This window comes from Nannospalax galili, unplaced genomic scaffold (assembly GCF_000622305.1).
Source record: "Nannospalax galili isolate Female #2095 unplaced genomic scaffold, S.galili_v1.0 scaffold180, whole genome shotgun sequence".
Lineage (NCBI taxonomy): Eukaryota > Metazoa > Chordata > Mammalia > Rodentia > Spalacidae > Nannospalax > Nannospalax galili.
In genome coordinates this window covers 1,419,251-1,447,092 of record NW_008348199.1, presented here as the reverse complement: position 1 = coordinate 1,447,092, position 27,842 = coordinate 1,419,251, and the positions used below count along the sequence as shown (strand labels likewise).

General features: G+C 52.8%; 1 protein-coding gene across 6 annotated transcripts in view; it reads left to right on the top strand.

The window, feature by feature from the left end:
• Arhgap8 (Rho GTPase activating protein 8) overlaps positions 1 to 27,842 on the top strand; it is a 59,319-nt gene that overhangs the window by 26,231 nt on the left and 5,246 nt on the right. For all 6 annotated transcript variants that reach the window (XM_029569118.1, XM_029569119.1, XM_029569117.1 and 3 more), the window contains exons 4-10: positions 3,163 to 3,294; positions 7,509 to 7,595; positions 13,192 to 13,290; positions 15,451 to 15,561; positions 22,351 to 22,424; positions 26,468 to 26,545; positions 27,309 to 27,437. In XM_029569118.1, the coding sequence (XP_029424978.1) occupies positions 3,163 to 3,294; positions 7,509 to 7,595; positions 13,192 to 13,290; positions 15,451 to 15,561; positions 22,351 to 22,424; positions 26,468 to 26,545; positions 27,309 to 27,437 (710 nt within the window). The remainder of the gene's footprint in view (positions 1 to 3,162; positions 3,295 to 7,508; positions 7,596 to 13,191; positions 13,291 to 15,450; positions 15,562 to 22,350; positions 22,425 to 26,467; positions 26,546 to 27,308; positions 27,438 to 27,842) is intronic.

Here is a 27,842-nt window from a genome sequence, read left to right as displayed (position 1 = left end):
CTTTGCATTTGGGAGGTAACAATGCAGGAGCGGGGCCGGCCACCACCTTCATGTCACATATCCAAGTGTTATGACTTACCTCTCTTACCCATCAAGAACACAGAGGGTCACAGGTCATGGCCAGGGGCCCCCAACTCCAGATGACCAAAGGGAAAGGGTCATAGAAGGACTTGGGTGACCTTGGGCTTCTGGCTTCAGTAGAATCCTCTGACATCAGCCTCCAACATGGTCCATTAAAGATCTCCCCACAGCTATTGAAGCTTGCCAGCACTGTTGCTGTGTAGTATTGATGGGATCCTGGGTGCACGTACATGGTCCAGGTGATCAAGGCTGCCCCACAAGATGCTCAGCTGATGAGCGAGTGAGCAGCCTCCAGCCTACACTTGACATTTAGGGAGTGTACAGGGTGAGGGACTTTTGTTCCAGAGGAACTCAGATCCCAGATCTCTAGCTAAACACATTCCCACACCAGACCCTCGGCTTGGATAACAGGACTTAGGGCAGTGCTCCCCAAGGTGCCAGCATGGGGTCAAGCATCGGAACCTCCTGTGGAGCGTGGGGAGAAGTGGGGCACGACTGCTGGATGGGCGCAGAGCTTTTCTTCAGTGAGAGTGTCTACAACTGATGGTAAGAGTGTGTTGTTGACTGGGCTGTGTAACGCTGCATCACCCCCATTGATATGGTTAACTTTGCTGTGTGAATTTTGCCTCGACTGAAGAAATTAGCAAAGCCTGTTAATGCATCTACCCAGAAGCAGTAAGCGTGGCCTCCATCAACAATTCTGGGGCTTTTCACTGTACCAGGGCCCCCAGATGAGAGTCTCCCACCCAGCCAGTGCTGTCTAAACAGCATGTCTCCCAAAGACGGGACGACTTCTGATTAATTTATTTTTATTTTATGTGTGTGTGTCTGTAAATGCACCATGTGTGGTGCAATGCATGCAGAGGCCAGAAGAGGGCATTGGATACTCTAGTAATGGAGTTGTTGATGGTTGACAGCCACCATGTAGGTATTAGGAGCTGAACTTGGGTCCTCTGCAAAGGCAGCCAGTGCTCTTAACCACTGAGCCATGTCTCCCACCCTGGGACATCTTCTGATTCACACAGGGATACCCTGTGGGCTTTGCTTTGACGGGAAGATCCTGAGGCTTCCCCTTCTTTGTGCCTTTACTCCAACCTCCATCTCACTCTGCAAATGCATGGCCCTCTTGTGGCCAGATGTACGCTCCTATTTTGGACACTGGTGAAGAAAGAAGTCCATGTCTTTGAAGCAGAACCAGCAATTTAGTTAACAGCTTCCTATGCTGGGTAAGCTGGCAGATGCACCTGACCCTCCTGAGCTCCACACTCCAGTGGAAAGAGGGCAGAGTGGAGACAACGTGGCAGCCAGTGGACAGAAGCCACTTGTGGTAGAGTAGGAGGAAGTTGAACAGACATGTCCCTCATCTCTAATCCCTGAAGAAGGCATTTGAGAAAGAGCTCACAAGCCACCATCCTTGGCAGCAACTGGATGTTGGTGGCAGCTTGGGATTGTCTACTATGAGACTTGGTCTTGCTTCGTTGGAGGTCTGTCTCCAGGTTGGAAGCCCTGGGTGGATCTCTGCAGGCAACCTGATTGAAGGTGGCCTTGAATTATGCCCGTGGCTCAGCCCAGAGGGCGCTGGGCACGACATGATAGAGGATGTTCCACATGGACGTTGCTTCCATCTCTGAGATGATCGTACGTACAGTGTAAGGTCAAATTCAGGCCATTTTTACCTCGAAGCTGACAGGCTGGATGCAGGCAGGTGGCAGAGATGGCTTGGCGTGAGACTCCTGGGTGGGGTCTGATCCAGGCCACTCCATTTGGATCTGGAGAGTGGGGACAGTCATCGAGTCTCAGGGAGTTCTGGGGAGACATTGAGTGGATGTGTTGGATCAGATGGTTTGGGTGGGCTCTCTGGTGTCATTTCAGAATCAAAAGAGTAGAGAGGAACTAGTATGCTCTCACAGTAGGTGACAATCCCACCAGGGCTACCAGGTGTCTTGATGAGGACTGGCTGGTGGGGCACCAGCAGACCAGCTGGAGTTCGCCCTCTGGAGGTCCTGGAGGCCTGTCCCCATAGGTATCTGGCCACCATCATCAAAAGCCCCACTGCCTTTCCAGGTGGGTGGGCAACAAGATGTGCCTCTCATTGATGACATCGGGTGACCCACAGTGATGCTGAGGCAGTGTTTGTTCTCTGGCTATGAGGGGAAGGGAGATGGAGGGCCACACAGCTCTGAGCAGTGCTTGGGAGGCCTATGTGGGGTTGGTCAGGGGACAGGAGCAGAGCAGAGTCAGGGTTCTACCCTTACTGTGGGGAGCACACAGAGAGCAGGAAGGTGTGCTTCCGGAACTATAGCAGATGGGTAGGGAGGTCATAGTGCTGGGGCAAGGACAAGGCTGGCCCTGGGTTTGAATCTCAGCCCCTCCTCAAACAGTTTGCCATGTATCCCATGACAAATGGGTAGCAGTAAGTACCACAAATATGGTGGTAGAAAGTAGTAGAATTTTATTCTCTCCCAATTCTGGATGCCAGAAATAGAACATTGAGATGTGGGGTGGACTGTGCTCCCTCTAGTGCTCTCTACAGGGGATAGCCAGTCCCTTGTCACCGCTAGCTCCCACTGGGTGCCACCGGGCAAATCTTCCTGTTTGGGGCTGCGTTCATTCTACTGTACCTCCTTCTCCACGAGGTCCCTCCCTCTGAGTTTCTTCCTTGTGTCTCCTTCCTGCCAAGCCATGGAGGGATCACCCATAAGAGCTCTCCTGGTGGTCCAACATTCATCCCATCTCTCAAAACCCTTAATTCATCTGCAAAGAACTTTCTTCGAAATTCAGTCACAGGCATGCGTTCTGGAGGTTTGCTGAGATGTGTTTGGGAAAGGCTTCACCCTGCCATGTCCACTTACTAGCTGTGTAAGTGGACATGGTCAGTGTTAGGTCAGTGAGCTAACATCTCTGAACCTCAGGTGTCACCTGAGGAACAGGGACTGGGCCTTCACATGGCTCTGGGTATGATCCCAAGTGTGGCTTGGTGCCGGCACCTGCTAGGTGACCAACAGCTTTGGCTCCAGGGAAGCCTGCAACTCTGTGTCGAGCACATGATTGTCCTAATGGAATGCTGTGTCTTGTGCCCAGGTATCTGAAGTTCACACTGGACCAGTGTGTGGAGAACGACTATACCATTGTCTATTTCCACTACGGCCTGAGCAGCCAGAACAAGCCGTCCCTGGGCTGGCTCCAGAATGCCTACAAGGAGTTTGACCGGAAGTGCGTACAAAATGCTGGGGGTGAATGGCGGGGGGAGGGGGGTCACATGCTATACAGTGGGAGAGGACAGCTGCTGGGGTCCATTTTAGAGGTAGAGAGCTTCCAGTTGGAAGGTCACAGAATCTCTCAACATTTCTGTCCTGGTGTTGAGGTAGAAGTGTGAAATGTAGCTGGGGGGTTTGGCATCTGGGTGATGGGCAGTGACTGGTGAATGGTGACAAAGTGAAAGGTGATATTTGCAGACAGAAGTTGGAGGCCATTCATGTCCAATGCAAACAGCTGTTCCCGCCCACACTGAAAGGCATCAGGGAGCAGAGCTGCCAGGGGTGGGGACAAAGTGCTGACTTCCCACTCAATGGTCATTTAACCTGGGCCAGAGGGCACCAGGCGGTTGGAGGAGTTGTGCCTGTGGTTTTCAGACTGTCTGATGGGAGGAACTAAACTTTGCAGTCTTTTCACTCTCAGCAGGGTATAGTGACTGATTGGGGACAAAGTGCTGACTTCCCACTCAATGGTCATTTAACCTGGGCCAGAGGGCACCAGGCGGTTGGAGGAGTTGTGCCTGTGGTTTTCAGACTGTCTGATGGGAGGAACTAAACTTTGCAGTCTTCCTTTTCACTCTCAGCAGGGTATAGTGACTGATGCACGTCTGGGATCCCAGCACTCAGGAGGTAGAGGCAGGAGGATCAAGAGTTCACGGTCATCCTGGGCTACATAGTGAGTTTGAGGCCAGGCTGGGTGACATGAGACTCTGTCTCCAAAAAAAAAAAAAAGCTTTTCCCATTCTCCAGGAAAGGCAAGTGGGGGCAAGGGTAGGGTTACACACGGTCATCCTGGGCTACATAGTGAGTTTGAGGCCAGGCTGGGTGACATGAAAGGCAAGTGGGGGCAAGGGTAGGGTTACGGATCTTGGCTCCAGAGAAACAAAGAAGGGGACACCCTAGGCAGCAAAGTAGCCAACCCTGGGGTGTTTGAAGATGATGAGTCCCTAGAGGCTTTGTGAGTGGAGATCCAGCTCTGAGCAGCGCCATCAGGTGGGATTTGTGCAGGGGAGCTCCCGCTCTGCTTCTGTGCCCTGGCGGAAGCCTGCATTCTTTCTCCACTTATGGCTGTCAGCCTCCAAGCCAGGTCACAGTTGCTAGGGACCCTTATGAGCATTCACTACTTGCTTTCAGGGATAGTGCCCTGCCTGAGTCTTCTGGTTGCCGTCTCTTGGGTGGTAGGGGGCAGCTCCGAGGCTCCACTGACCTGCAGTCAGTTTTTTAAGTGCAATTCATCAGTGACTCTTAGGTGAGATCCACTGAGGTCATGTGACCTCAACAGGGATGGGTGACTTCATGTGTCATTCAGTGGAGCCTAGCCATTATGATCAGTCATCATTCACTACTCACGTGATGAAGATTTGCCTCCATAGGAACCCTTCACCTGGCCCCGGGGTCCTGTCTCGCCCCTTCCAGCACAGGGTACTCTAGCCTCTTGTCTTTCTGGCCCCAGCCCCAGAACCTGCTGTTTTTCCCAGGAATCCTCGCAATTCCTGGAGACTGGTGTTTGGAGAACCAGTCTTGTTGCTCTAGGCTCCCAGGGATCCCAGGTCCCCTCTGCGGATGGGATTAGGTCAGACACGGGTCAGCCTTGTGCATTGCTGTCTTTGCACATGTTGGGAGTTGGAAGTATTGAAGCAAAATCATAACTCTCACCTCAGAGTGGATAAGTGATGGTTTATTCCGGAGCCAAATATGAGCGACCATGGCCCGGGCACACAGATCCAGGTTGCCCCGAATTCCATGTTCCAGTGTCAAAAAGCAGTCTTATGGGGTTTTTATAGTAACAGAACAAAGAAAAGTCATAAATCAAGAGACTTTTCAAATATACTGATGGAAACATTGAGTAGGCAGGCTAGCAAAGCAGGGGGACGGGGACGGGGTCTACTATAGGTCTCAGATGCTATCTGATGACATTCTTAGCTTTTTGGTTGGTGGGACCTGGTAGTCTGCTAAGCTAATACATTCCAAAAGGTTTTTATGTGTTAATCACGGGATGTTAAGTCAGAAACAGAGATGGGTAAAGAAATGACTATTTAGGGGCTAAAGGTAGCCTGAGATCAGTGGTAATTAGGCTCTGGACCTGCAGCATTCCAGACTCTCCACAGTCTCTGGGGCACTAATCAGTCATCAGTCAGTCCGCCTTGTAGGAAATTCAGTCCAAGATGTGGAATTTCCTGGGAACCTTTTGTTCACAGGAGTTAGCCAGAGTCCTGCACCTGTGCACCCACTCCAGCTCCCTGCTCTGGTTATTTTTTGTTTTGTTTTGAGATAGGGTCTCACTATGTAGCTCTGACTGACCCAGAACTCTCTATGTAGACCAGGCTGGCCTGTGACTCGCAGAGATCTGCCTGTCTCTGGCTCCCTAGTGTTCTTGACTCCTCCCCGGTGCACCTTTCTCCTCCAGGCTGACTCCCTCACCTCGGACATCCTTCCACCCTCTGCTGTGCTAGGCCACCTGGGTGCTCTGTTCAGACCCTTCCCTTGCTCTGTCTGAGCCCCACTCTGTCCTTAGCTCCCAACGTGGGGTCTGGTGGGTGGTGCGCTGCTGAGGCTTACAACTCACCGTCTCTCAGACTGGCTAGGAGCCTTGACAGGGATCTGTGGAGGAAATCCTGCCACAGTGGCTGAGTCTAAGGTATCGATGTGACATCACATGGATGTCATGAGAAGAACCCAGAGGATGTAGTCTGGCTGTGTCCCGCCACACAGATACAGCAGACAAAAATAAACTCAAGTGCACAGGAAATAATAGGTATAGTGACATTGAGCTCGAGTGCTTTCCCTTTGTGTTTAGTGTAATTTTATGTTGATAGGACCTTGGCTCTTTTCATAGCTGGTCTCAGTTTTCTAGAATGTTGGATGGGCCCTTGTGTGTGGGGGCAAGAACTGGCATCAGCATACACCAGCTGACCCAACCCTGGGCCGTGCTTCTGTGAAGCCCCCTCTGCCTCTGGGCAGACATTCTTGTAGGTCACAAGGTCCCCTGCTGTAGTCTCTTTGTCCAGCATACAGATGGCTTCATCGTCCTAGGTGGATGCCTGCCTTGTTGAACTTGAGGACTCTAGACCAAGATGTTCTAAAAGTGGGGCTGGAGTGAGGGAGGCTGAGGAGCCTGGTGTCATCCAGGGTGCCGTGATATACCATGACCCCTTCACTTGGTGTTCAGCCACCAGCTTTTATGGTGCTGGCGAGCTTGCCGCTGCCAGCCTGCCCCCCCCCACTCCCCACCAGTCCTTGGGTCCCTGTTGGTGTGCACTCTGGGCAGCTGTAATTCTGACAACTGCAACCAGGTCATCCTGGTTTGGGGCTGTGCTCCATGTCCCGAAGAGTGCCCACAGTCACGGCCTTCACCAGCACTGCAACCTGCAGTGGACAGTCCAGTATGGAGGATCTTATTGGAGTTTGAACACCTTCTGTGTTGTGTGTGTGTATGCATGTGGTTGTGCCTGTGTGTACGTGTGTGCACAGAGCATATGCAGGTGCACGTGGGCGTGCATGTGTGTGTGCACGTAAAGTGCACATGTATATGTCCAGATGTATGGTGTGTGCACAGAGCATATGCAGGTGCACGTGGGCGTGCATGTGTGTGTGCATTTGTACATACAGGTGCACGTAAAGTGCACATGTATATGTCCAGATGTATTGTGTGCATGCGTGTGTGTTTGTAGGTGTGCCTGTGTGTATGTGGGTCACGTGTGTGTACATGTGTATACAGGTGCACATGCATGTGCAAGTGTGCGTGTGTTTGCAGACACACGTGTGTATGTCTGTGCATGGGAGGGGAGGTCACCCTTGGCTGTCGCTCCTCTTTAAGCACCATCCACCTTAATTGTTTTAGACTCGGTCCCTCGCTTGGCTAGAACTTCCCGGGCTAGGTTGGCTGGTCAGTGAGCCCCAGGGATCTTCCTGCCTCTGTTTCCCCAGCACTGGGATTACTAGCGGTTGCCACCACACCCAGCTTTTCTTAGCTGGGTCCTGGGGTTCATAGCCAGTTCACCAGTTGAGCCATCTACCCAGCCCTCTCCTATTCTGGGTTTCGATCCACATCTTTCAGCTGAGCCTGTTAGAAATGGGAGTGTGAGGCTTGCGGTGAGAAGAGTGCTATGCATCTACTTGGTGTGGGAGGCATTAGAATTGGGGGGCCTGAGCACCTCATCTTTCCCTCCTCAGGTACAAGAAGAACCTGAAGATGCTCTATGTCGTGCACCCCACCAGCTTCATCAAAGTGCTGTGGAATATCTTCAAACCCCTCATCAGGTGAGTGTGCTGCCCCAGACCCTCAATAGTCTCCAGGACCAAGCAGTTCTCTCTCTGAGATGCCCTTGGGTCTTCTCCAAGTCACATGCTCACCCAGGTCTGATGCCATGTCAGAGCTTGGTGTTTCAAGTGACCTGAATGTCCACCCTCTGTAGCTCCCCAAGGTCACTCTCTGGCTCATAGAGCGCAGAAGCAGTTTTCTCGTCGGGGATGGGTTCCAGCTCGTGCTGCGGGACATGGGTGGTTTCCACCCTTTCCTCAGGGGTTGTACCAAGGCAGCCTGTCCCCTGCAGCTGAGTCACATGGTAGGGATGCTTAGCCAAGCTTGGTGCCCTGGTGTTTTCTTAGGATTGGTCCTGTAGGCACAACTGACCCTCCGGATACAGGGAGACCATCCTGCTAAGGTTCCTGCTGCAGCCCCTGCTGGTGTAAACCTCATGGTGTGGCCCACAGCCCTGGCTGTACAGGACTTCCAGGGGCAGGCCAAGGGCCAGACCCTTTTCTGGAAGCACAGGGTAGATGCCCCAGGCCCAATTAGCCTTTTACCACCTGCACCCCGAGCAAACTGCCCATAAACCTGGGGGCTTCTGTTGACTCCTTACCTCTATGTGTGGACTTTCTCAGTGAGCAGTGATTTTGCTCCACTACTGAGAGGCATTTAAGGGATTAGTGAGGCCTGGCCCCTCCAGAACCCTGTGGGCATCTTCACTTTTTCTCCATTTGGCCACAGTCTTCAGGCACAAACTGCACCCAGTCACATGGTAGGGCTCCACCTGGGAGGGCCCAGGTGTGCATGGGCGTGTTGATACACTCAGATGAGGCAGTGACATCTGAAGAGGGAACAGCAGTGTCCCAGCAGGCCAGGAGAACTCAAGAGGGCTTCTAAGAGGAGTGTTTGAGTGCAGGGAGGCTGCACACTCAAAGGAATGGTCAGCGTCCCCTGGTCACTCCACACGTGGCCCTCACAGATCTTCACTGCGTTCTCCCCCACCATATCCCCCTCACCTCCTTCCACCTGTCTACTTCCACCCATAGTGGCCCAGAGGCCTGTTACTAATGCACATGACTTCCCCAAGCCCACAGCTACCATGGGAGGTGCATGCTATGCTCTGTGTATAGGTCAGAAAGCAGGCAGAGTTGGGGTGAACCAGGTTCTGTATCTATTCTCCATGTTCCCGTTTCCCCTCTGACTCCAGGAGGCAGCCAAGCCTACCAACAGCAAGGAGAGCTTGGGTTCTCCCAGATCCCTCCCCTTCGAGCTGCCTCCTGACAGCTAAGTTGTGCATCTCATCCTGCTGTGTCCCCAGATCTCTGTCAGCACATGTGGCCATTGGAGCACTGTGGGCAGCTGCAGTCCTCAGGGGTCTGTGAACCCTTCTTCATCAGAAAATGAATATTCCTAGAGGTGTCTGCACTCAGATCCTGGAGCCTGCAAATATGTCACTTTCCCAGCACAGGGGCTTTGCAGATGAAATTAAGCCTAGGGCCCAAGGTGATTGTTGGGCTCCTTAACAGAGAGGCTTTCCCAGTGAGGTCAGAGGAAGAGGGTCAGAGATGCTATACTCCTGGCTTTTAAGATGAAGGCAGAGCCACATGCCTAGGAATATTAGCACCTCTGAAACTGGGAGAGTCAAGGGATGGGATTCACTTGGAGCCACCAGGGCAGTAAGTAGCCCTGCCCGGCCCTGGACTTCCCCACTAGGACCATGATAGCTCTGACCAGGACCCAGGGGAGTGTGCACTGCTATCACAGTAAGCCATCTCATGTGCCCTGGGACCCTGGCAGCTGCCCCCTGAGGATCGCCTTGTCTATGCTTTGGGACCCCACCACTGTGTGCTACACTCCACATGCCCCGACTCCCACATACACACATTCCACACTCCACACACACACTCCACATGCCCCCACTCCCACATACACACATTCATTTGCACTCAGAAACACATCCCATCAGCAAACCCTGCCCTGCCTCAAGCCTCATCCCACACTCCCAGCCTGCCCCCTTGCAGCTCAGCCTTCCTTCCCCATGGCCCTCAGGTTCAACAGAATGTGGCCTGAGTCACCTCAGAAACACAGATACCCTGGTGCCTAGATCTTCCCAGTCCCCAGCTGCTGGCATCGTCTTGCAGGGAAGGGACCACGTGACTCTGACAGATTCAGCTGGAAAGGTTTCCTCAGATGACTGAAGACCTTTCATTTAGCAGCGTCCCCTGCAGACCTGCTCCTGGGGGATGGTGGGTCCCTGTGAACTGGGACCAGTGCTCCAGGCCATACTTGACAGATTCGGTAGTGGGGAAGCCAAGATCAGCCCTGGATGTTCTCTGTACATCACTCACCTAGAAAAGCCTCTCTCTAGAAACCTAAAAGAGGAGGGAAAGTTCACCCGTGCCCTCTCTACCACTGCCTGGAGGCTCTGGTAATTTGGTTCTGTGGGCAGCCTACCCAGGCTTGTCCTGTCCCACTGGCCGTCCATCACCAGGGCAAGAGATGCAGACACTCTGCCTCAGTTCCCCCCTATGGCTGACCACACTGCTTAAATCTTTTACATCATCAAAGCTGTCACTGACTTGGTCAACATAAACCAGAAATGGGCCTGCTGGGTGCCACTATGCGCTCAGTGTTAGTGCTGGTATTACTCTAGAATGTTTTCAACTATTCATACTTTGTAACTGAGTTATTATACTATCACTTAATGTGCCAGGCATGCCACTTATGAAATCAGCCATGTCTCTCTGTTTCTAAGCAGGGGAGGTTGATGTCAGAGGTTATGTGGCTTGCCCGGGTCACACAGCAAGGCAAGAGACTCAGGGCTGGGGTTCAACTCTGCCAAGCAGGTATAACGGTCATCCTGTGCTCTTGTTTCATTCTATCGCTGTGATGAAACACTCTGACCAAAAAAAGCAACTTTCAGGAGGAAGTGGTTTATTTCCCCTTATAGAGGTCACAGTCCATCACTGACGGAAGTCAGGGCAAGAGCTCAGGCAGGAACTTGAGGAAACTTAGAGAAGTGCTGCTTGATGGTCACTTCCAGGTGTGTGTTCAGCTGTCTTTCTACTACAGCCCAGGCCTACCTGCCCAGGGAATGTCACCCACCATGGCCTCGGCCCTCTTGCACCAATTACCAATCAAGACAATCCCCTGCAGATGTGCCCACAGGCCAATCTGACCTAGAAAATTCCTCAATTGAGACTCCCTTCTCAGGTGACTCTAGGCTGTGTCAAGGTGATAGTCAAAGCTGTCTGGGACACATGCCTCTGGCACCAGGCTTGGCCGTACCAGATCCAGGACTAAGGTCTGCTGCCTGTTGGTTATGTGGCCTTGGACAGCCATGCGAATCTCTCTGAGTTTTGAAATCCTCATTTTAGAATGGAGGAAGTGAATAGGAACACTGGCTCTTGCTGTGCGTGTGTGTGCATACATGTACATGTGAGCCCTGGAGACCAGCCCAGACCTCCTGACTCAATTTCTCCTGGGGCTTGAACCTGATAGCTTCGGCTCACAAACTCTGGCGATTCAGCCCCACACCTGCACTAAGGCCCTTCCAAGGGAGTGACAGGACAGAACAGGCCTGCATGCCCCCACTGTCCTGGGCTCCAGCAGGTGCCTGGCTCACAGGAGGGGTTGGGCAGTCAGAGAAAAGTGGTGTGTGACTCTAGGGTGGGAATGGGTGGCACGGGAGGCCCCCGCAGCACTGAAGCAGTCATCGCTGTGTGAGCCATTCCACAAGACAGCCAGGCCCCTAGCAGCCACCGGTGAGACCCTCTTGTTTATCACACAGTATCAACAAGCACTTCCCAGCCCAGGGTTCAGAACCTCTACGTCCTCAGAGCAGAGGCCAGACTGTCCCTGAGTCGTGTGCCATCTGAATGGACAGGTGGCAGGGTGAGGATATCCCGCAGGACAACCCAGTCCTTTCCTCTGTGCCCAGGGTCTGGCCTCTGGTGCATTGGGTGCTTGTAGCTCTCCCAGAGCTCTCCCAGAGCTCTCCCAGAGTCCTTAGCAGCATTCTTACGGTTTGTGAAAGCCACTGCTGATCCACCTTTGTCCGCTAGGGGGAGCCAGTGCACACAGCTCAGTCTCCCCGGGTGCAGGCAGAGGCTGGAGCTGCAGCTGGGCTCAGTACTCAGCTTCCTCCAGTGTCCTCACTGTCACCATCCTCCTGGTTGTGGTCTGTTTTGGCATTGGTAAGCCGGAAAATGTTAACCCCTTGATTCGTGCAATGCTGAGAACGTATGAATCCTTACCTCAGCACTGGCGGACTGTAGTAACAGTAACAGAGTCTGGCCTTGCTGCTGGGGAACTTGCCTTCTCTGGGCACTGCAGTTCAGCAGATTCATAATTCTACATCCTAAATGCACACAAGGAAATGGCACTGTTCTAGGAATTAATGAAACTGGGGCAGGAAAGACACTCAGCAGTTAAGAGCACTGACTGCTTTTGTACAGGATGTGGGTTCAGGTCCCAGTACATGCTTGGAGACCCACAACCACCTATAACTCATTTCAGGGGAGCCAGTGCCCTCTTCTGGCCTTCCCTGGCACTGCAAGCCTGTGGTACACTTACATACATGCAGGCAAAACACTCAGAGGCATAAAAATAAATCTTTTTTTAAAAATAACTGGCGAAATAAAACTATAGTGAATTTTGCAGCCGAGGAAACAGATCTTGTTAATTAACAGTAATGGCCAGAGAAGGACTGTCTGCAGGAAGTGCAGGTGGCCTCACATTGTCACCTAGGAGGAAGAGCCACATTCAGAGGGTCCCATGCCCTGGCAGGTCAACTGGCTTGTCCTGGATTCTTTGGAGAAGATGGAACTGTCTGGAGGAGCCTGTTCTGGGTCTCCAGAGACACCCCTGGGGAGTTTCTCATGGATCCTGCCCAAGGAGGGGAGATGGCGCAATGCATCATCCCAGGCCCACCCCACCCACTTGGGACCATGAGGCACTGTCCAGGGCAGGCAGGCTTGGCCATCAGTCCTTTGAGCCTGGCACACTGTGGTGGATAATGTCGACTGTCAGCCTGACGGGATCTAGAATCACCTGGGAGACTGGCCTCGGGGCACGGCTGTGGGAGATTATCTTGGGTGTGTTCATTGAGGTGGGAAGTCCGGGCTACTGTGCGTGGCACCATTCCCTGGCTGGGACCCTGGAATGTGTGAGTGGAGAAGGAGATGAGCAGCAGTATGCATCATCCTTTCCTGCTCTGACTATGGATGTGATGTGACCAGCTGCCTCAAGCTCTTGCCGCCTCGACTTCCCGCCACGATGGTCTGTCCCTTGGACTGTGACTAAACCTTTTCTCCCTGGAGCTGCTTCTGTCAGGCTATTTTGTCACAGCAACAGAAAAGAAACTAAGACACGCCCACCTTGACACTGAAATGAGATTCCTGGGGCTCTTGTACTGTCTCTATGTAAACTCACAGCAGATTCAAATTGGAGATACATATTTGCTTAACGCAGCTGAGCCTCACGTCTTGAGTCTCCTCCATGTGTGGCTTCCCTTACACGAGGGTACACTCGAGGGTTAGGAGAGTGCCACACAGCCCCAGCTCCCTGGAGCCCCCAACTCCAGCATCTCTCCTGCTTCTTCCACAGTCACAAGTTTGGGAAAAAAGTGACCTACTGCAGCTACCTGAGTGAGCTCCGGGAACACCTCCAGTGTGACCAGCTGCTCGTCCCTGTGGAGGTCGTGCGGTGAGTGTCCCCACTTCCCTGGGCTGTGGATCTGAGGCCCGGCCCACTCATGTCAAAGACTCGGTTTCTACACACACATCCAGCCAGATGAACCCAGAAATCCACAGCATCCACACATGCACAGGAGGACTTGAAGGCTGCTTGAGGGTGGGAGGCTCTTCTCGCTGTCAGGGCAAAACTGATTAAAAACACGCCTAGACTTGGGTTTGTGGTTCTGCCTCTGAGCAGGAAATGAAAGGCATTTCCCTGGTGTGCAGATGAACCGTGTGTGGAATGTAATGTTCTTGGGGCAGCGCTGGGCCTCTGGAAACAGCCAACAGTGTTTCATTCACCTCTTGCTGAATGTGTCACTGGGTGTCTGGGAGCACGGCTGGCGATGAGCAGAGCAGCCCTGGAGGAGCAGAGCAGCCCTGGCCTCAGGGGCTCCTGAGCCTGGCCCGACTCCTACTGCCCTTGACTCTTCTGAGGTCCCAGCATCTTGCCCAGAGTGTCTGCAGGGGTAGGAGGCAGAAACCGTGCAGGGTGTGGAGGGGCTGAACTAGTGGGGTTCAGTAGTCAGTGATGAGAGGGGAATAAGCACTAAACTCAGCCAACAGGACTGGTGGTGACGGAGTAACCTGGGAAGGCTTTTAGGAGGAGGTGACTTTGGATGTGGTTTCAGTGTTTCCAGTAGAAGGAAATGTTCCCAGCTCTCCTGCAGACATGTGGTGTGAACTACTGGCAGGGAGACATCCCATGTGGAACTGGATGTTGTCTTGGGCAGATGAGGAGGGTGACTTTGGAGGAGTGTAAACTGGGCTCCGAGGTGTGGGATTCATAAGGGGGTTCAGCCATAACTCAGAGAAGCTGCTTGTCCCAGGCTGCACAGGGCTCCTTTGGGACTCAAGAAATCATTTTGATGTCCTTGGGGAAATGGTCTGATCTAGTGACAAGGAATAAGGCCGGACAGGGCAGAGGCGCCTTCTAAGACACCCAGCTCAGGCTAGTCAGAGGCCATCAGGCCAAGTCTGAGATCTGCAGGAATGTGCTAGTGGTGGTAGCACCCAGCATGTGGTCCTGTGAATGAGAGAGGAGAGGGGATGAGGCTCAGGACAACTGGGCCTTCCAGAGTGTCCCAGGGACACTGCAGCAGGACCCAGAGGACACACAGATTCTGGTTCTGGTGGGAGCCATGGGTCTGGGTTTGGTTACCATGCCTTGTGACTATGGGACTCTGAAGTCACTGGCTTCAGGGGCTGGACAAGGTATGCAGTCCTGGATCCTGGCTGTGACATGTCATCAGGGCTCAGTTTCCTCTTCTGTAAAGTGGGTGGAGTAATCCCTCACTGTAGGGCGCTGATGTGAGGGGGAAAGGCATCCCTTTGAACTGCTATAGACAGGGCACTCACAAGTAATGACTGTAGGGGTAGGTCGCTCCCACACAGCCACAGGACCCCACCTGGCAAGCCCCTTTCTCCACCGACCTTCCTTGGCTCAGCAGCTCCTGCCTCTTGTGGGTCCCTGTGATACATTCTTGCAGTCCCATCCCCTGTTACTGACTCATGCATGAGCTGGCCACTCACTCCCCATTTCCTGGCTGGCTCACTGCTATCCCCAGCACAGAGTGGGGCCTCCAGGGCCTCTGTGTATGGTTGCCTGCTTGCAGGGAGGGAAGGAAGGAGATCGTAGGTGATAGGCATAAAGTGGCCTTCACTCATCTGCTCACGCGTGCCCTTTATGTGTGTTCTGCGTGCTTTAACTGAGCGCATTCTGGGCACTGAGGATACAGGCATGAACAGAGCAGGAAAGCTTTCAGCATCCAGCTCCAATGCTAAGCTCAGGTGCTCTAAGACCAGATGGTGGCCACGCCCACTCCTGGGCTGACCTTGTGGCTGGGGGTTGCGGGAGTCCTCCTCCACTGATTGTGGCAGGACCACCCTCGCTGGGTGCTCACAGGAGAAGCTGAATGCTTACCTGGAGTTGGACTACCCTCCTGTCTTTTTTGTGAAACTGTAATGTGGGGAGTTGCCAGAATCTGAGTGTGTGTGTGTGTGTGTGTGTGTGTGTGTGACAGACAGAGAGGTGAGGGGGAGAACTCAGGTCCCCACATAGCACCTGAGATGGCTTCCATTGCCTGAGGGCTGCCCCCTGTGAAGTGACCCTCTCCCATTGTGTCCACAGGTATGATGAGAAATTGCAGAACCTGCACAAAGGCCAGCTGCCCCCTCCCACCAAGACTCCACCGCCGAGGCCACCTCTGCCCACACAGCAGTTTGGTGTCAGTCTGCAATAGTAAGTGAGGTGGGCTACCCTGCTTCTTCAGTGCTGGGACCCCTCTGTGTCCAGGGAGGTTCCCCCAAGCCTTGGCCTCCAGTGGCCAAGCCTAACCTATAGGAGGTGAAGGGCCAGGTCCCCACTGAGGCTGGTGCCCACTGCTGAGCATGTGTCCAGGCAGAGGACAAGGCCTTCTGCCCAGCTCACCCTGCAGCTCTAGCTCTCTACCCTCCAGGCCCTTGACTGGGCTTCTCCTGTCTCCTTCCAAGTCAGGCTTGCTCAAGGGACTTGCTTTGGTCAATGAAACAGCAACAGGTGCAGGGTGTGTCATGTCAGGAGGCTGCACTGAGAGCCAGTGTGCTCATCCACCTGTCCAGACAGTGCTGGTCCCCCTGCCTCCCTGAGTCAGTGCAGGAGAGGCTGTCACAGTAGCTTAAATCCTCCCTCTTTGACTAGCTGCGACCCCAGCCTACCTCTCCCCTCCTCTCTGCTTATGTCTTAATTTCTGGAATGAACCAGCTGGATCGTGCAATCTTTTCTCTTCAGTGGCTTCCTGCAGACTGGTCTGTGTCCCACCTGTTTACCACGTCAGCTTCATCCTGATCATCCCAAACCCTGTCTTCCAAAACTTCCCTGGGGCCTGATCCAGATTCCCAGGCGCCTCCCCTCTGGAGTTTCTCTCTTTTTGTGTCCCCTGCCCTGGTTGTAGACCAGAAAATCCTAGTGTGTGTGTGTGTGTGTGTGTGTGTGTGTGTGTGTGTGTGTTGTATGTGTGTGTGTGTGTATGTGTGTGTGTTTAACTTTATTATTTTTGTTTTATGTGTATCCATGTATTGCCTGTGTGTAGGTAAGTGCACCTGTGTCATGCAATGCCCACAGAGGACAGAAGAGGCTGTCGGATCCCCTGGGACTGGAGTTTCGGACAGTTGTTAGCTGCCATGTGGGTGCTGGGATTCGAACCTGGGGTCTTCTGCAAGAACAACCAGTGTTCTTAACCACTGAGCCATCTCTCCAGCCCCAAAATCCTACATGTTTTAACCTAGAGGAGCTGCAGCATTCAGGTTGATCCACACTGTCCATGTTCAGGAAGAACGGGGCCTTCAAGGTGGAGGGTTAGCTGAGAGAGCCACGCTGTCTGGAGGCCTGTGAACCCTGCAGAGCCACCTCTGTCTCCTCTACGAAAACGGAAAAATGAGGGCTGATGGGGGCGGCGCGGGGAGACTAGCGAGATAGCTTAGTAGGTAAAGGTGTGCTTGTAATCCCAGCTCTGCGGAGGCAGAGACGGGCAGACCTCAGGGCCCAGTCAGCCTAGCCTAATCAGCAAGTCCCAGAGACTCCATCTCAAAAAACAAGGTGCACCGGTGGCTGGTGAGGAACAACACCCCGGTTGTTCTTAGTTGTCCCCTGACTTTCACGTGTACATGTACACATGTGCACACACACACTAGCACACATGCGTACCCACTCACACACACATGCACACATGTGCCCACCCACACAAACACACATGCACACATTCGTACCACCCACACAAACACATGCACAGATGTGCATCACCCCCTGCATGAACACACACACGTGTGCGCATACAGGCATATGAACATGCATGGGCACATACAAGCACACATGCAAACATACACAATTTGAAAAAGGAAAAACAAAGAATGAGTCAGAGGTTTCTGAAGCTCACGTCTGAGTAACGTGGTGTGCCAGAAAGTGTTGGTCTTTGTCAGCCTGTCCGGTCCACTGTCACGTGACTTCTCGGAGACTATTTCCATTCACCTCAGGTAGGAGAGGCAAAATCAGACCAAAGACAGGATCCTGTCTGAGTCCAGTCTGGTGGCCAGTGAGATGAGGGGGTCACTCAAAACAGAAGCATAGGTGACTCGGGGGGCTGCATCACTCAGCCTCAGCCCAGCACGGGTGGTGACCCATGAAAGATGAACCCCTGAAGCTCCATGTAGGATTTGCCAGCAGCAACACCACCCAGACCCTCCTCTCCCCACTTTACCGCTTATACAGCCTCACACAAGTCTCTTGAGCCTTGTAAGTTTTGGGTGAGTTTCATGAACCTTGAGAGTCTCCCTCCTCCCTCCTCCCTCCTGCTTCCTTCCTCCTCCTCCCCTTCTTCCATCCTCCTTCCTTTCTCTCTCTCATCCTCCCTCCTTCCTCCTCTCTGCCCCATTCCTCCTCCTCTTTTCTCCCTCCTCCCCCTTCCTTCCAGGAGCGGATGCTTCATTGTGGAGGAAACAGCCCTAGAGCCTGTGCTGAGGCCACCAGGGACCCCTTGGGTCTTACAGCCTGAGCACTGTCTGTCATCGTGCCAGGGTCCATTTCTGTTCCAGGGCCAGTTGCAACTCTTAACCATCAGTTCATTACACAAACAAAGCTGGCATGTAGCTTGATGGTTGAGTGTCCACCTAGCATACACTAGGCGTGGAGTCCTACCTTAGCACCACACACAAAATTCAGTTCATTATCTCTTTAGGGAACAGCGAGCAATGTCAGATGGTCTTTGAAACATATTCCGAAAGCTCCACTTTGAGAGATAATCCGTGCGATTGCCTCTTTAAATTAATATTTTATGCCTTCTCATTGCCAATGACTATAATAAAATGGCAATAAACATATTAAATAAAGCACCAGATATGTAATTTGTTTGGACTGTGAATGAATGGAAGTCATTAAAATTCATAACCAAATCCTATTCACAAATGTTAATTCGCACAACAGAAAGCTGTCACTAGAACGAGCCTCTTAAGTCAATAGAGGAGACGAAGGCGGACTCCGAGGTCTCGCTCTGGCTCCGGCTGGGCCACAGCTCAGAGGTGCAGTGTTTGCCCAGCATGTACAAAGCCCTGCATTCATCCCCAGCACTGCAGAAATGAAAGAGAGCCTGCTTGCCATCCCGAGGTGGGAAGATAGAAGTGTCTGAGTCCCGTCTGGATGGTGGTGGGGCTGGCATAGAGGACAAAGCAGGTCACAGCCAAGTGCTGGCACTCCCATCCAGGCTTAGGAGGTCCAAGCTGATGGCTTAACGTCCTGACCCAGTTTCACTGTACCTGGGGATGAGGTGCTGCCCTCCTCACATACCTGGTCCATGAGCCTGTGACCAGAGCTTTCAGATAGTGCATGCTGCCCGCATCATTTTCCTTCACGGTCCCCTCCTCCTAAAAGCCTTCCTAATGGCTCCACACAGATTGGGATGTGTAATGCTCCTCTGACATGCACATACATGCACACACCACACATGTCACACATGTATATACACACGCACACACAAAAACATATACATGTACCCACACATACATATGCACATGTACATATTTACATATGTGTATGCCTGCATTTATACATATATGTGCACACGTGTACATATGTGCATGAACAAGCATGCACATGCACACACGCTGCAGCCTCCAGCATGCTTCACAGAGCAGGATCCAATGTCTATATGCAGGACGGTCCTACAAGTGGGTCTAGGAACTGTCTGGGCCTGGAATATTAGATTTGCTTTCTTTTTTCAAAAAATATTTTTTAATATTTTATTTTCATTTTATGTGTATGCGTGTATCCTCTGCATGTAGGTAGGTGCACCTGTGTCGTGCAATGCCCGTGGAGGACAGAAGAGACTGTCAAGATTCCCTGGAACTGGAGTTATGGACAGTTGTTAGCTGCCATGTGGGTGCTGGGATTTGAACCCGGGCCTTCTGCAGGAGCTGTCTGTGTTCTTAACTGCTGAGCCATCTTTCCAGCCCCCTGCTTTCTTTTTTATTTTTTATTTTTATTTTATGTATGTGAGTGTTTTGCCTGCACGTATGTAAGTGTACTCATGTCATGCAATTCCCAGAAGAGGGTGTCAGATCCCCTGGAACTGGAGTTATGGACGGTTGTGAGCCACCACATAGGAGCTGGGAACCTAACTCGGGTCCTCTGCATAGGCAGACAGTAACTATGGAGCCATCTCTCCAGCCCTTACTTTTTCTTTTTTAATATACAATTCTGTGGACTTACTGTATTCGCAGCCATGTGCCACCATCTGCATAATAATACCAGAACATTTCACCCAGGTCCACTGCTGGCCACACCCTGTTCCTCCCTCTCCTGTCCCTGCCAGACCCTAGCCTCCTCTCAGTCTCCAGATTCTAGACATTTCATGCAAACAGACCACACAATTCATGGCTATTTTTAGCTGTTTCCTTCTGCCTAGATTTTTCCAGGTTCATCCAAGGTGCAGCAGAGTGTGGCCACCCAGGTTCTATTCCTTCTCCCCAATTATTGAACATTCGGCCTGCTTCACCTTTTGGTTGTTATATCTAATGCAGCCCTGAAGTTCAAGTTTGTGTTAGAGGTCTGAGTTGGGCTTCATTTAGGAGGCAGTGCCTGTCTTGTAGGGCTGGAAAAGCGGGCTGCCCCACAGGACAGGCCCGGATTCTGCCCGCGCCCTGACAAGCTTCTTGTAGTCTCATGCCTCCCTCCAGGCTCTCTCCTGTTTGTGCATTCCTGGCATGTGAAAGCTGAAAAAAAAACCAAAAAACTGCTCTGATGACTCCAAGTCCTTTCCCCAGAGGAGAGAGTCAAGAGAGTTATGTGCTGAGAATCCCTGGCATCTTCCGGGACAGATGGCCATCCCCAAGCCCGGTGCTACCACTGAATCGCACTCCATCCTGCAGGCTGCTCCCTCCTGTGCCCCTTGGAACTGTAGCTCAGGAGGTGGGCTTAAAACACCCCAGGCATCCTTAAAGTGACTTGACCCTGGCCTGTGCCATTGAGGTGCCTGGAGGGACATGGTGTGACATTTTCCACTGCTCTGGACATCCCCACCCAGGCGGGAAGTGAGGTGGGCCATCTGCTCTCCTGCCCAGGGTAATCGTTATTCTGTGCTAGCTCTGCCAGTCCATCAGCTAAGCCTCCGTCTTTGCCAGCAAGTAGGGACTGCAGGGGGAGATGAAGAGTGGGGTTCTTTGCAGAAAGCCACAACTTTTGCCAAGCTCCTGACTGCTGTGAGCAGAGACAGGCGCAGATAGAGTGCTGCTCCATAAGTCCGCAGCCCAGTGGACCCTCAAATGGAAAAGTCCTTCCCCTTGGGAGCCTCTGTTTTCTCATCTGCCAGAGGAGCTGGCGTTGAATCGTCCTAAAGGTGCAGCCTGTCTGAAGTCTGCTTTCAAAAGCACAGAGCAGCTGAGCCCCAGGCAGAGAGGTCTTCAGTAGCTCAGCCTTGTCCCACCTGCTCTGCAGAGCTCCCCAGAAGTGGTGTCTTGCTGTGGGACCTGCCTGGTCACCACAGCTCACTGTGCCCACTTGTGCCCCTATGCCATGGGCCACCTGTGTTCTCCCTGGGGACACTGCTCAGCCCTGGTGTTAAAATGATTTCTGCTGTCAGCACAATTGACTCCCCAATTTATTGACACCCCTGCCTGCAACCCTTAAACCTTAAAGAGGGGCTGCCAGCACCTCAGATTTCCAAAAAATGGGGAAACTGAGGCTGGGGAGTGTGTGGCACTGGCTGGTGGTGATGCAATATGACAGGCAGGACAGACCGGCTCAGACTAGCTGGCTTCCTTGGGAGTAGCGCCACAGTGTCCAGCTTACCCCTACCCTCCCTCCCCAGAGTCACCTCCTCCCTGACATAGGTGGACTGAGGAGGGCCCATCCTATCCTGGGCCTCCTGGAGGCAGAACTGGCCTTGTGGCTGCTTGGTGACTGTCCAGGGTCCCACACATGCAACTTTAACAAGGAGAGATCACCGTGAAACCAAGCCACTCATGGAGTGAGGGTGTGCGGAAACCATCACTGCTGTCACGTGGATGTTGCTGTTGAACTGGGCCAAGATTGGTCCAGGAATCATGGAGGTTGATGAAAAGCAGATCACCCTCAGGTCCCGAGACCACTGTCCACCGGGAACAGCATGGAGAAGTGAAAGGGTCTGCTCAGAGGACATTAGGTAGGTCACCATGGTGACCCTCCAGCCATCCCAGGAGACAGACCTCATACCACACCCATTTAACAGAACAGGAAGTGGAAGCTCAGGGAGGCTAGCCCTAGTTCAGTTAGCAGAGCCAGGACGCGGGAGATGCCACGCCTCACTAGATTGTGTGCTGGTGTCTGGTGACCTTGACACTGAGTCAGTACAAGCAGAATGGTGAAGAGACTGGATAGCTGCTATTACCGTGTCATGTTTTAAATTGAATGAGCGCCAAGTCTGGTCTCCTGGGTCCATGCTCACACGCAGACCTTCTCTGTGCATTTTCTTGTCTGCACTGACCTTTTCTCTTTACCCAGCAGGCTCCTGCCCATCCCTTAAAATCTAACCCTGGGGGCTGGAGAGATGGCTCAGCAGTTAAGAGCATTGACTGCTCTTGCAGAGGACCCAGGTTCGATTCCCAGAACCCACATGGCGGCTATGAACCGTCCATAACTCCAGTTCCAGGGGAATCTGAAGCTCCCTTCTGACCTCCGCGGTATTGCACGACACGGGTGCACTCACATACACGCAGGCAATACACTCATATACATAAAAAAATAAAAATAATATATTTTTTTAAAAAAAACTTAACTCTGAAGCTGTCCCCGAGAAAGCCTCTGGCCCCTGGTGGTGCCCACGCCACATTCCGGGCTGGAGTTCTGGTGCTGTGCTGTCGGGTCCTGTTGTTTTGGGGTCTCTTGGCTGCTTCCTAGTCTTGTCTCTGTCCCTGGAGACCCCTTGATACTCTGCTCTCCCCAGCATGGGGACTCCCAGAACTTTCCAATGACTGTGCCATCCATCCAGGTCAGAAATAAGTCATTTCCTCTTTTTTTGTCCCTCAGCCTCAAAGACAAAAACCAAGGTGAACTCATACCCCCTGTGCTTCGGTCCACAGTGACGTACCTGAGAGAGAACGGTAAGAGACACTGAGGCTGCCCTCCTCTGCCAGGATGCTCATGGGTAGCCATGTGCTTCCCTAGGAGGTTCTTTCTGGATCCTGAACATCTACAGGCCAGGGGCTGGTGGGCCTGGAACCCGCATGGAAAGGTGATGAGGAAGGGAGGAATGTGGGCGCAGACGCCCCACCTGTGGTCTCAGACAGTTGGTCTGGCTTTGGTGATGGCTCCCCTGTGTGCTGGCTGTGTGACCTCCAGCCAACTGCATTCCCTCTCTGAGCTTCCATTCCCTGACCTGTCCAGTGGGGTTAATAACCATGTCTGACTCTCAGAATTGTTGTGAAGCCTAAAGGAGACTTGTGATTGAGGTCGGAGAGTGCTGGTACGTGGGCACCCCCATGAGCAGCGGATGAGTGGATGAGTTCACAAGCTCCGGGGCCTGTGGGTGGGTATGGCCAGCAGTTTGGAGGGTGTGAGCCTCATAGCCCTCTGAGACTCATGGGGTGGGAAGGCAGAGGCACAGACAGGTGCATCAGCAGCTGCAAGGGGCTGTGTGTGGCACTGTGCGGGCAGGTTGTCCGCAGGATCTGCTTAGTTTTTTATTATTAAAAATCAGTCAGATGTGGTGGTGCACCTTTAGTCCCAGTACTTGGGAGGCAGAGACAAGTGGATTTCTGTGAGATCCAGGCCAGCCTGGTCTACATAGTAAATTCCAGGCCAGCTGGGGCTACAGAGAGACCCTGTCTTCCAAAAGCAAACAAACAAACAAAGAAACCCCACAAAAAACCCAAAGCACAGCCCACAGCACTAATACAAGGTATGTATGTCAGATCAGCGCACCCACTGTGTGTCCAGCCGACCTAAGGTAATGGGTAGCCCTGGTGATCACCCACCATCACCAGGACAGACTGAAGCTGCATTTTAACCCTTGGATGAGAGGTCGCTGCTTGGCTCCCTGTACTGTGTGTTGAATTGCCACAGACCTGGAGGCTTAGCACAGCCTGGCTTCAGTCTGTTTTGGGGCAGAGATCAGGGCCTCTGTAGTGGTCCTCCACACATGGTCTCTGGGGCTGCGCTCAGGTGTCAACATGCTGGTCACTTTCCAGAGCTGAGGGAGAGAGCACAGCCACACTCCCCGTGACCAATGACCAGGTTCGGTTATTTGTAATTGCAGCTCTGTCTGCCTGGGCGGCAGCACTCAAAACCTCTGAAGATGTTTGGTGTCTGCTGGGGGAATTGTGAGGCCCTCCATGGGTCACAGGCCATCCTGAGTAAACAATGGGTACATTCAGAGGGAAGAGGTGAGGGGCAATTTGGGGGTTTTCTTTATCTTAATATTTTATTTATCATTTTTATTTTATGTGTATGGGTGTGTTGCCTGCATGTGTGTAAGTGCACCCATGTTGTGCAATGCCCGCAGAGGTCAGAAGGTATCAGACCCCCTGAAAATGGAGTTTTGGATGGTTGTTAGCTGCCATGTGGGTGCTGGGAATTAAACCCAGGTCCTCTGCAAGAGCAGCCAGTGCTCTTAACCACCGAGCCATCTCTCCAGCCTCAAAACTATTTTCTTTTAATTTTGTGGATATGAGTGTATTGCCTGCATGTATGTAAGTGCACCCATGTCATGCAATGCCCTTGGAAGTCAGAAGGCAGCATCGGATCCCCTAGACCTGGAGTTACGGATGGTTGTTAGCCTCCATGTGTGTGCTGGGAACCAAGCATGAGCAGCCATTGCTCTTAACCATTGAGTCATCTCTCCAGCCCCCAAGAAGCCGGTTTTAAAGGCAAGAAGGCATGCTGATGGGTCTGGCAGGATTTTTTGTGACAGTCACGTCTGTCCCAGAACTCTTCACCACTTCCTGGCTTTGACGTTTCTGAAGCTTGATAGGAACTACTGTGGTCTGGTCCTGATGATGGTCTCAGCACTCAGGGGGGCACCTTGCTGGCTGCCAGTGTGAGGCTTGCCAGGTAGCCCTGTCCCAACAGCATGTTTGCATCAGTCCCTATCCCAGGCTCCAATGTCCCCTACCCTCCTTAACCTCACCTGATTGGGCCAGGCCCACCCAGGACTATTGCCCCATCCTAAGGTCATGTGGCTGAGCCTTGAACTGCATCTCCAAAGCCCTTCACTGGAGGACCTAGACCAGTTTTTGAAGATCTCTGGAGAACTCTGGTGTGTGTACACCAGGGCAGGAGTCTCAGGGTCACTTAGAAAATGGGAGGGGGTTGGGCATGGTAGCTCATGTCTTTAATTCCAGCACTAGGGAGGCAGAGGGAGGCAGCTCTGTGAGGTCTGCACAGCGAGTTCTGGGCCAGCTGGGGCTACAGAGAGACCCTGTTCTAAAAGAACTGGGAGAGTAGGGGACTGGAGAGATTGCTCAGTGGTTAAGAGGACTGGCTGATCTTGCAGGGGACACGGGTTTGTTCCCAATACCCACATTTCTGCTAACTCCAGTTCCAGGGACTCAGATGCCTTCTTCTGGCTTCTGCAGATACTGCATACATGTGGTGCATTTGCATACATGCAGGCAAAACACACAAAGAATAAAAAAATTTTAAAAAGAAAACAGAAAGAAAAGGAGGGGCGACAGAAAATGCACCTTAGAAAAACCCTGAGCTTCCTTAGAGGAAGCCATAAAGGCATAAAACCATCAGAGTTTCCCCAGTAACCTAACAGCTATGGCTTAAAGACCTGGCTCTGCTCATCCCTTACCAGTCGGCCACTCAGGCCTGAGAGGAAATGTGTGTGGAGCCCACCTGTCTCCTCTAAGGCTATTGGTAACACTCCTGCCAGTTCCTGGGGAAATAATCTTGAGGAGACCTTTAAGCCGGGACACTAACTCAACTTGCTACTAACTGTAGTTGTATCCCACATCCCTGGTATAAACAGCCGCCCCCCACCAGGTTTCTTTGTCTACTTGTAGAAGCTTGGTTCCTGCGGACAGCCTCTACTTCTCACTGTATCTTTGAATACAGGAAGACCGATTCCTGGCCTGTTGCAGGTCCGGCTCTGGTTTCTTGTCTCCTGCTCCTCTATCTCTCCTTTTATTTTCCAAAAATCTAACAAGGGGCCTGCTATTCAGGCACAATGCGCTAACTATGAACCCTGGACCAGGGAAGGGTTGCAGAGCCTTCTTCTCACGGGGATGGCATGGAGGGACAGAGCAGGAGCCAGGTGATGCCGAGCCATGGTTCCCACCCACGCTTGGGAAGGACACAGGAAGTGGGTGGCTAGACCTCTCAGCTTCATGAAAGGGAAGAGACTGGGTGGGGTTGGGTTTATATTGAGACCTACCCATGAGGCCCTGGAAGGAGGATTAAAGGGCAGGAAGAGATACTCAGTGGTCACTTAGTGAGTCCCATATAGTCATTGTGTCCTGTTTGGTCTTCTTGGTTCCCTGAGGGAATGATGGTTGAGCTCTAGAGGAAGGGGAGGAGTTAGTTGTGCTCCTTTGTACAGCATGGGTACAAAGGCCCTGTGGCCAGCTGAGATTAGTATAGTTATGGGTCTGTGAGTCAGGAGACCATGAGGACTTGGACCCCCAGTGTCCTGTGTGTTCTGGAGTACAATCTTGGACCTGATTCATGTGTTGCAGTCAGCAACGGCCATGCTGGGCAGCTCAGCACAAGCCTCCTGGGAAGCCACGTTGTAGAAACCCTCAGGTGCCAGGCTTTTTCCGCTCTGTCCTCTGCAGCCCAAGAAACAGGCTCTAGAAGCTCTACTTAGCCAAGTTGGCTGAGAGTCCGAGAGCTCTAGTGAGTTTTCCAGGATCACACAGCTGATAGGAGGCAGAGAGGGATGCAGGCTGGGTCTGCCTGTTTCCAAACTCTCTTCCTTTCCCAGGTGCCCTGGAGGTGGGACAGCAGGTGACTTGCATAAGATTGAAGAGGAGAAGGAGCCACTCCATGGGTGGGAAGAGCACAGAGACCTGCCTGGGCTAAGGCTGAGAGCCTGCTCTGTCAGCCATAGGAGCTGATGCTGCAGAGGGGGTTGGGTATGGTATTCACAGACCCTTGGGAAGCTCAGGGACCCATGAGGTGGCCAAAGTTCTTTTTCCTCCAGGGCTGCACACAGAGGGCCTGTTCCGGAGATCAGCGAACGCCCAGACCGTCCGGCAGGTGCAGAGGCTGTTCGATCAAGGTAACAACCAACCCCCTCCCACCAGATCCCCCTCTGCCACCCCCAGTCCTTGGTCCTTGGGCTGTGTTATGAGAGGAAGTTTAGCTCCCCAGCCTTCCTAGCCCTTAAAGCAGCTCCAGGCAGGGCTGCTGCCCCAGAGCTACCATCACCACCCTGCAAGGACAAGACCCCAGTCCACTGGGCATGGTCCTGCCTTAGCCCACTTCCCCTTTAAAACGTCACTCATACTGGGTGGCTGCATGGTTTGAACTAACACTGAAAAACACGGGTTCTCTGTTGGCGGTCCCCACCCCTGAAGCAGCTCAGGCCCTGCAAGCAGGAGAGATGGCACCTGAGCTGAGGGCACCACAAAATAACACTAAATAAACAGCTGTCTTTCCCCCAAGGACCCCTATCCTCTACCCTTGTTCATACCCTCCATGTTACCACGATCACGCATTCACTCATCAAACACCAGGCCCACATGGTGCAAGCAGACGCTAGCCTGTCTCGGTATGCTCAGCCCATCAGCCAAGGTCTTGACCTCAGAGCAAAGTCCAGAGTGAAGCTTTACACTGAGGGAATGGGTAGCTGGCCCCAGCCCTCAGGCTACCCTGGAGGAGGGAGGCAGTGGTGGTAGGAAGGCAGCTGGTGGAAGAGATCACCCCATTTCATCTCTGGGGCATGTGGCTGCCACCTAAGCCCCCCCTTGAACTCCTGAGCCATTCTGCACTTGGACCCTGGGTAGAGCGAGGTGCTCAGCCATACTGTGCTCCGTGTGCAGGGAAGCCCGTGAGCTTTGCCGACTACGGGGACATGCACCTGCCAGCCGTGATCTTGAAGACCTTCCTTCGGGAGCTGCCCCAGCCGCTGCTGACCTTCCAGGCCTATGAGCAGATTCTCGAGATCACTAGTACGTGCTTGTGGGGATCCTGGGCCCCAGGGGTCCCAGGCTGCTGGCTCAGGGTCAACAGAGGGGAAATTTGGGGCTGCCGCTCTGTGCATTGAGGCTGTGGGCTGCGGCTGGTCTCAGCCAGGCCATATTGTCCTTGGGGTGGGAGAGTATGACCCCAGCTTGCCTGGTGGCCCTACCCAGGGGACTGTGTTCCTCTTTGAAGTGAAGTAGGTAAACCCTTCCTGGGAGCCCTGTTGGAGACAAGTGTCCTGAAGGCCGTGGTGACCAGAGAAGGAGGAGAATACTGTTGAGAAGCCCCCTGCGGGATCAGGAGGGTCAGGGCTCTAGTCTGGATATGGACACGTCTGCCAGTACCTGCTTCCCCACTCACAAGCTATGTGACTTCAGGCAAACCGAACCCTC